The 8533-nt window shown below is 49.4% G+C and overlaps 2 protein-coding genes across 2 annotated transcripts in view; one reads left to right on the top strand and one right to left on the bottom strand.

The window, feature by feature from the left end:
* The first annotated feature begins 2737 nt into the window (after window positions 1-2737).
* Window positions 2738-5057, top strand: PCBD1 (pterin-4 alpha-carbinolamine dehydratase 1). The gene is made up of 4 exons (XM_014311024.2): window positions 2738-2788; window positions 2962-3093; window positions 3419-3499; window positions 3987-5057. The coding sequence occupies exons 1-4, from the start codon at window positions 2738-2740 to the stop codon at window positions 4083-4085; spliced, it is 363 nt and encodes a 120-aa protein (XP_014166499.2). The 3' UTR covers window positions 4086-5057.
* Window positions 5058-5474: 417 nt separating this feature from the next.
* SGPL1 (sphingosine-1-phosphate lyase 1) overlaps window positions 5475-8533 on the bottom strand; it is a 23590-nt gene continuing 20531 nt past the window's right edge. Inside the window, exon 14 of the mRNA XM_031064798.1 lies at window positions 5475-8528. The gene's annotated coding sequence lies outside the window, so the exon portion shown is untranslated. The remainder of the gene's footprint in view (window positions 8529-8533) is intronic.

Below are 8533 nucleotides of genomic sequence, written 5' to 3'. Positions count from 1 at the left end.
CCCTCCCCACATTCTGTAGACATTCTGTAGGGCAAGGACGACCCCCGCGTATGCTCCATCTGCACAGCCCCGCAACACGCCCCAGCCGGCTGGGAACCGGCTTTTCCACCGCAAAAAAAAGAGCCTCGTGTCCCTTGTGGAATACAGCATTCCAGGGCTACCCCCCGTGCCTTCTCCTAGGTGGAAATTCTGCTTTTCATTAGGGAAAATTCTTTCCTGTGAGGGTGGAGAGGTCCTGGCACACACAGGGTGCCCAGAGAAGCTGTGGCTGCCCCTGGATTCCTGGCAGTGCTCAAGGCCAGGTTGGATGGGGCTTGGAGCCACCTTGGATGGCGGAAGGAGGCCCTGCCCATGGCAGGGGGTAGAACTGGAGAGGATTTAAGGTCCCTTCCCACCCAAACCACTCCATAACTCTATAAAAGGGAAGATTTTAGAGCAAAGAGGGTCCAAGGCCAGGTTGGACATGGCTTGGAGCCAGCTGGGATAGGGGAAGGTGTCCCTGCCCATGAACTGGATGATCTTTAAGGTCCCTTCCCACCCAAACCACTCCATGATTCTTTAAAAGCGAAGATTTTAGAACAGAGGGTTCAGATTCTCCCAATTTCCCTTGCTGGTTCACTTTTCCTCTGTTGCACAATGCATCTACTTGGTTTCCTGCTGGCAAAAAAAAAAAAAAAAAAAAACCAAAAATTAAAATCCCAACTTTTTGGCGGTTGAGAGCCAGCAGAAAAAAACCAAAATAATTTCATTTCCCTAACAAGAAGAGTGTGTGTTCTTAAGAAGTGAGAGCACATGAAAGCATTGACATGCCATCCTGACAAAACCAGCAGGCTGGGCCATGTCCTGGGGTGGAGAAGGATGGATTGGGGCAGGATGGAGGGCAGGGGGTGCTCCAGGCAGAGGGGTTGCCCTGTGACACACCCAGAGGAGTTGGCTCTGGGTGCTCTGTGTGCCAAACCTCAGCCTGGCCATGCCTCCCGCTGGTGCTGGGAGGAGCTGGCTGGAAAAAGCCCCGGGGCCATCCTCCCACAGAGTCACAACGAAGAAAAAGAACAATTACACCACGTCCCTTTGCTGCTGTGCCCGAGGAAGGCTGGTTTGGAACCCTGCATCCCTCTGCTCCAAGCTGCTATCCCAGCTTTTACCTTTCCTCTTTTTAGCACGGATGTGGAGCAGGTTTCAGCCTCTGGTTCCACATCCTGGTTCAGGAATCCCTTGCCCTGCTCCCTTCAGAGCCCCCGCGGGTGGCTCCCTGCCAGCAGAGCCATCCTTTGTCCCCACCTTATCCAGTTGCTAAGCTACCTGTGCCCGGCTTATCTCGCCATCAGCAGGGAAGGGCAACGGCTCTGGGTTTATTGAGCTCAGTGCTGTTTGCTCACTGCCTGCCCTGCCAGCACAGCGTTGACATTTGGGGGGTGGGGAGGGGGGTGACAGAGCCAGGGCTGCCAGGGGGTCATCCAAAATATGCAGAGGCAAGGAACACCCTCCCCAAAAATCCTGCAGCTGGACAGGCAGCATCCCACCCCCAGTGACACTGCATTCTGTGCAGGGATGCACAGGTAGGCACCCACACAGCCACGGGAGTGGGGTGTCATCATTCCAATCTTCCCCAAAACATGCAAGACCCACCCACAAAAACATCAGTTCCACAGCTGGTTCATTGGTTTTGTGCAGCCTGTGAGCAGGGAAAGCACAGGAGGGGATGATTTGCCTCAGTTGCCCAATGCCATTTCTGAGCATTGATGCCCAAGCAAAGCATCTCAAGGGGCTGCTGATCAAATACCCACCAAAAAACTGAGCCAGATGTGTCAAGACTCATATCCAACTTGCCACACTTGGCTCTACAGCACATAAAGGAAAATAAATTCCAAGGAGCTCTTTATCATCACCAGCTGGAAAGATTAACTCACCCAGACCTGCCAGGGCTCAAGGAGTGTTTGGACCATGCTCTCAGGCATGTGGTGAGATTCTTGGGGCTGTCCTGTGCAGGGCCAGGAGCTGGAGTTTGATGATCCTTGTGGGTCCCTTCCAACTCAGAACAATCTGTGCTTCTGTGAAAGAATTTTAATTGCCAAAACATGACATTTCAGAGAGCAGTGCCCCTTTGCACTCACTCCTGCCTTCCCCACTGAGCCAGAGCAGAGCTGGCTCAGGCAGCCCCCATCCCCAAGAGCTTCATTTTAGTTTCATCTCTGCCTATAAACACTCCTCAAAGCCAAACACTGCTGCTTCCCCACTACCACCCCTTAAAAAATAAGTACCAGCAGCTCTGCCCAAGGCAGAGCTCAACCACAATCCCTCCCTCTGCCCTTTGTTCCTCACAGGCAGAAACAGCCTCATAAAATCCATTGTAATATAAAGGAGAGGGGGGGAAAAGGAGCTGAACTGCAGCTTAGTGTGACTCATCTCTGATCCACAGCACTTCTTTCTCCTCAAAAGCAGGCTCACAATAAAGAGAGAGAGAAAGAGAGAGAGAAAGAGAGAGAAAGAGAGAGAAAGAGAGAGAAAGAGAGAGAAAGAGAGAGAAAGAGAAAGAAAGAGAAAGAAAGAGAGAGAATGAGGCCCTCCTACTTCAGGAACCCTAAAGCAACTCTCAGATCTAGAAATGATCACAAGAGCTTCTGCTTTTCAAGTTGTTGATTGTTTTTCTTTTTTCCCCCAGAAGATTATACGTAAAAGAAAATCTATTTTGGAGTTCAACTTCACACAGGTATCATTTCTCAGCACCTCAGGCACCATGGGAGGTGTTGCAGGTGACAGGAAAGAAGGGACCAGCTGGACTTTGTTGGTACATGCAGGATGTACTCCAGGCAGGGAGCAGAGGACATTGATATTCCAACCTCCCACCCACTCCACAGCTGCAACTCCACAACCCATGGGATGCCTCCTTGCTCTCAACATCTGCTTCATCCCACTTGTGCCACACTGACCTGCTCCTCTTCTCCTTCCTTCCCTTTCCAGGCAGGCAAAGCCCACAGGCTGAGCACGGAGGAGAGGGAGCAGCTGCTGCCAAACCTGAGAGCTGTGGGGTGGAACGAGGTGGAAGGCAGAGATGCCATCTTCAAAGAGTTCCACTTCAAGGACTTCAACCGGGTACGAGCACCAGGGGCACGGAGCTCTGCAGACTGAGCGGCCCCTCTGCAAAGCTCAGCCAAAGAAAGCCCTCTGTGTCTCTCCTGAGATGGAATGGCTGAGCAAAATAACCTCCCCAAGACATCAAAGGGATCAACTCAGCAGTTTGTCTGGGAAACACTCCTCAGGAAGAGGAAAACCCATAGAAAATTTCCAGAATAGCCCAGGCCTTGCATTTGGTTGGGTTATGAAGCCACAGGCAGTGTAAAGTTATTAGTAATGGGAGTGAAAACCAGTATGTTGCAGGGTAAATGGCTCAGAGTTAACTTTCCTTCTTACCCTGCAGGCTTTTGGCTTCATGACCAGAGTGGCTCTACAGGCAGAAAAACTGGATCACCATCCTGAGTGGTTCAATGTGTACAACAAGGTAAGGAACACGATGGTGGGGACACAGCAGGGCACTTCAGGGAGCAGCTCCCTCTTCTGAGGGATAAAACAGGAGCAGCAAGTGCTGTTCAACATCAGCAGGACCTCTTCCTTCAGATGCTATTCCCGTATCACAGCCAGCCTTCAGATCCTTTCCTCCTCCTTTTATCCCATCCAGCTGAGCAGGCTGGCACCAGCATTGCTTATTAAAATCTGTATCAAGTAGCGGCCACAGGAAAAGCTTCTGGGGAAAAGAGTGAGTTGAAAATGGGCACAGGTGGCTGCTGTGACTGAGGCAGGGGTGGCAGTGACAGCTTGTGGCCAGCATGAGCTGTAGGAAGGAGAAAAACCAGGCAAAGTGCCAGAGCGCCTCTGCCAGCCCAGGGAATTTTGCTAACAAGTTTGGAGTTAGTCTCATCAGATGCAGCACTGAGGAGAGCAGCCCTGCTGCTTCTGTCAACAACTCTGGGCCTGTCTGTCTGCCTTAGGTTCACATCACCTTGAGCACCCACGACTGCGGGGGTTTGTCGGAGCGAGACATCAACCTGGCCAGCTTCATCGAGCAGGTGGCAGCTTCCCTCTCCTGACCAGGGATCCAGCAGCCAAAAACCCCACTGTGCCACCGTGTCCTGCACCCAGAGCCTTTTCCCACTTCCAAGCTAGATCCTGGATCCAGACAGCCTGACACCCTGCCAGCCCCCCCAGCGCAGCTCAGATGGATGGAGGCACTGCTCAGGGTGCACGTATCCATCTCTGATCGTGCACATTCCATCCTTAAACCCTTCCTTAGCCATGTGATCCCACACCCCCGGCTGCTGAGCCTCTTACCAGGAGTCAGTCATATCACAGAGCCACGGGATGGTTTGGGTTGGAAGGGATTTTAATGATCACCTTGTTCCAACCCCCTGCCATGGGCAGGACACCTTCCACTATCCCAGGTTGCTCCAAGCTCCATCCAACCTGGCCTTGGACACTTCCAGGGATCCAGGGGCAGCCACAGCTCCTCTGGGCACCCTGTGCCAGGGCCTGCCCACCCTCACAGGGAAGAATTTCTTTCCACTATCCCATCTGGACCTATTCTGTGTGAATCCATTTCCCCTTGTCTATTACTACATGCTCTTGTAGAAAGTCCTTCTCTGTGCTTCTTGTCAGTTCCTTCAGCCACTGGAAGGCTGAAGTGAGGTCACCCCAAAGCTTCTCTTCTCTGGGCTGAACAATCCCAATTCTCTCAGCCTTTCCTCATAGCAGAGGTGCTCCATCCCCTCTGATCACCCTGGTACCTCCCCTGGACTCGCTCCAACAGGTCGATGTCCTTCCAGAGTCAAGTTACACCAGTTAATCTGTCCAGAGCCTGCCCCCGTTGTGCTTTCTGCTTAAAACCCATTTTGTGACCCCTTTGGCTTCTGTGTAGCCAGGCAGCAAGGTGCTGTGCAGTTTGTCATTGCTGTAACCCCTCTCCAGCAGTATTACATCAGGCACATGGTCTCACCCCAACTGGAGCCAGCCTTTCCTGGGATACCAACTGAAAATGTTTACAATAAACATCTCCTTTAACCTGGTGGCTCTTTGCAGGAGGCCTCACTGACCAAATGACACCAACAGGTTTCCCTGACTGCTCTCAAGAAGGTGCTGCTGCCACAAAAAAAACCCTTCACACAGAAACAGCAGGTGCCTTCATCTCAGAGTGATTGGGGTCTGAAAGACTAAATGAGGATCAAAGCCAGGGCAGGTAAAAACTGCTTGTGTAAAATCACAGCCAAGGCACAAACACAGGGAAAGGACAACCAAAAGGCACAAAAGCAGCATGGCACCAGGGCAGGGGCTGCTTAGGGTGGAATACTTCCCAAAAAGAGGTTGTGGGTGGATTTGGTGGTGCAGGATCTTCACTGATACAATGAACAATCTCATGTGAAACCAACAGCATTTGATTTCAGCACCACAGTCTGGGGAAGAACACTACAAACACCCAGTTCAAGTCTTTTTTTCTTCTCTTTTTTTTTAAACCCTTTTAAGTTCTACAAAGTATTAATAGAAAATCCATAGCTCTTAACTTCCAGCATCCTTGAATATCACACATAAGATGCAGACACTGACACCACCTTCATTTTGACAGAAGGACAGAGCAGCCCTCAGGCAGAGTTAGCAAGATTCATAAACCATCCTCCCTGCCACAGACCAGGCTGTGCATGAGCAAATTCCAGGTCCACATTCATTCAAACAAGCACTGAAGCAGAAAAATCAGAGCTCAGTGAGCCTAGATAGCTAAATGCACCATTTTAATACAAACCAGGCCCATTTTCACCATCTCTCCAGCTATTTCAGCCTCCAGTTCGACCAGGGGCAAATCAGAGCAAAGCAGAAAACTGCCATCAGATCAACTCATCCCATTTGTCCATTAAAAAGTCCTTGTGGATTTATTGGGCAAGGTATTATTGTGTTGTACGCAACCCTTCCGCTCCCCTCTCCCCCAAGTCATCAGAAAAGTGCAGATGAAATCCATGGCATGAAGACACACATCTCTTCTTGGTCCATCCCATTGGATATTCTTCATTCTAGTACCTAAAAACAGGTGAATCCCTTGGGAGTGCTTTGTACAAGCAACAAATTGAGCATCCTGCTTGGAAAACCAGGAAATCCCACAGGAATTCACAGTGGCAAGGATCCCTCCAGGTCTAAAAGTACCGTCCAGTTTCAGATCATAATCCAGTTCATCAAATTCTTCTCTTTTTTTTGTCTTTAAAACAATCACACAGCCTGTAAATCTGTTTTTCCAGGACCATTTGGCATGATAAAGTAGATGCAGATTACATGTTAGGTGACAAGGATGAATAAAAACTACACACCAGGGAATTACAGTGGCCTACTCCTGACCACAGGATTACATTTACAGTATAGGACAAATACACATGGAACAATTAAACCCACAAATATTATTAATAAGCAAAGCCCAGAATAGAATACATTGACTTACAAACAACATCTTCAAATACATCCAAAAGTGTGAAATGGAGCACTGATCTGTTAGATCCACCTACCTCCTGGGAGGAAAATGCAACCAGGGAAGGAAGAGAAGGGAGTTTTGCTCTCCTTCAGCCCACCCCAATCCACCCCTTCTTTCTTTTAAAGCAGAAACAAAAAGAGTACCTCCCTTTTTTTTTTTTTGTTCTGTTAAATCTCGGTTCCAAAGAGAACCATCACAGTAGCCAGACACTGAAGACTGTCTCCAAACTCAGAGATACAGTAATGGTCACATTGGCAAGACCTTGAGAGAATAAATAGGTCCAATACAAACTGCCAGAGCTGATATCACCACCAAGAGACTCTCAGGCAATTCAATGATTTCAAAAGGGCTCAGAGATTTGCATGAAGTCATCAAGCTCAGGGCAGATGGCCAAAATGCTTGTGTCTCCTAGCACAGGGAATAAAGCTGTTGGAAAGCCAGGATCCTTCCCACAATGGCTGGGCTGGTTTTTGCAGGAGCTGGTCAGTGACCTTCTCATTCCTTACAATTCCTGGGCTTCAGCCAGGGCCAGCTTCAGGCTAACAGACTGGAGCAGAGGGATGCCTTCAGATGCCCTGCACAGGACTGTGCAGACACAGCATGAAGTCTTCACCCACACGTGGGATTCTGCCTGGGAAACTCTGCTCCATGCAAAAAGCTGAGAGGAAACATGGGAAAGCCCTGCAGGAGTAACTCCAAGGCTACTTGAGAGATTCTGGCTTGTCCTTGAGGCCACAAGGCTGTGCTGGGAAAACTCTCTCACCCTAAAAACAGCAGGGGAAAAATAGGAAGGCTGAGCCATGTGCCCAAGGCTGGAACAGCTCTGACTTGCTGCATCCTTTCCTCTGCTTCTCCCAGCATCTTTGTAATACTGTGAAGGGACTTGGCTCATTACAACTACTATCCTACCTAACAGGCAAGGGTGCTTCCTCTGAGGCCAGCCTGCCTTTGAGGTTTGTTTTCAGAATTAGTACCATAAAGAAACGACCACAACCAAGGTCGTGGTCCAACAGCTGAACCCTCTAACCCTCCCTGGCCTGCCACAAAAAAAAAAGCCAGAGAAGCATCAAGGCACAATGGTGAATGCCCTTTTGAGAATGTGCCTTAAAAGAATCAGTGCAAAGAGCTGAGATTACTGCTATTACAAAAGTCACCTTTTTGATACTAAAAGACTGTGGTTAAAAAAACCGTCTGCGCACGACGTCCCTGGCTGTGACAGGGGCCAGGGCCTGGCTGGCTCTGCTACAGCATCCTGAGGGGACAGTGTAAAACCTTCAAGTTCTGAACAGTGAAATGAGCTTTGCACCTCCCTCCAGATTTGTGCAAGGGAAAACAGCACTCCTGGGTGGTCAATGCATGTCTTCTACGAGAGGCAGGGGAGCAGAACAGCCACGATGTACCCGGGGGTTTCAGTACCTTCCAGTTCCTCTCCCTACACCACCTGCTCGGTTTCTATTTCTGCTGTTGTTCAAGAGATTCCAGAAAAGGAGTTTGTGTTGGTTTTTTCTCCCCCTCAGCAGATATTGATTGCAGTCTCACTCAGATTTCAAAGGGAGGCCATGACTACCTTCCCTCTGCCAATTTATCAGCTCTGCATTACACAGATGTAAGGTTCCCAGCACAGTCTGTTAAATGCAGCAGCTTACAGCAATACTCAAGAGAAAACAAAATTTCCAATTTACTGTCTGCCATTAGCTTCCAGGAAGATTGGAGCTGTGGAACACAATGTGAGAACTCAAATTTAACACTTGGCTGGACACTGGCTGAATACCAGGTCTGAGGAGGAGAAACAACATGGAATGAAGGGACACGCAGAATACCTGAGGAATTCAGAGCTGTGGAATGGACATTCAATTCACCATCAACAGCCATGATGAAAACAGGCAGGGGGGAGGGAGGAAAAGCCCTAAAACTGAAATTGGGCATGAAAACAATGCAGATTTCAGAAGAGACGAAGACAGGGAAGGAATTCTTCCAGATCAAGCCACCCTCGGACTTGCAATTGTAGGAACAAAGGAACTGCAATCTCTTTCC

The sequence above is a fragment of the Geospiza fortis genome, unplaced genomic scaffold (genome assembly GCF_000277835.1).
Source record: "Geospiza fortis unplaced genomic scaffold, GeoFor_1.0 scaffold858, whole genome shotgun sequence".
NCBI classification, from domain to species: Eukaryota; Metazoa; Chordata; class Aves; order Passeriformes; family Thraupidae; genus Geospiza; species Geospiza fortis.
This window is presented reverse-complemented; position numbering and strand designations above follow the sequence as displayed.

Bases quoted from the DNA above. Each gene is read 5' to 3' on its own strand.
- PCBD1 (XM_014311024.2), top strand. From the start codon at position 2,738: ATGGGAGGTGTTGCAGGTGACAGGAAAGAAGGGACCAGCTGGACTTTG. The intron at 2,789-2,961 runs GTACATGCAGGA...TTCCCTTTCCAG, and splicing joins GGACCAGCTGGACTTTGTTG to GCAGGCAAAGCCCACAGGCT. The intron at 3,094-3,418 runs GTACGAGCACCA...CTTACCCTGCAG, and splicing joins ACTTCAAGGACTTCAACCGG to GCTTTTGGCTTCATGACCAG.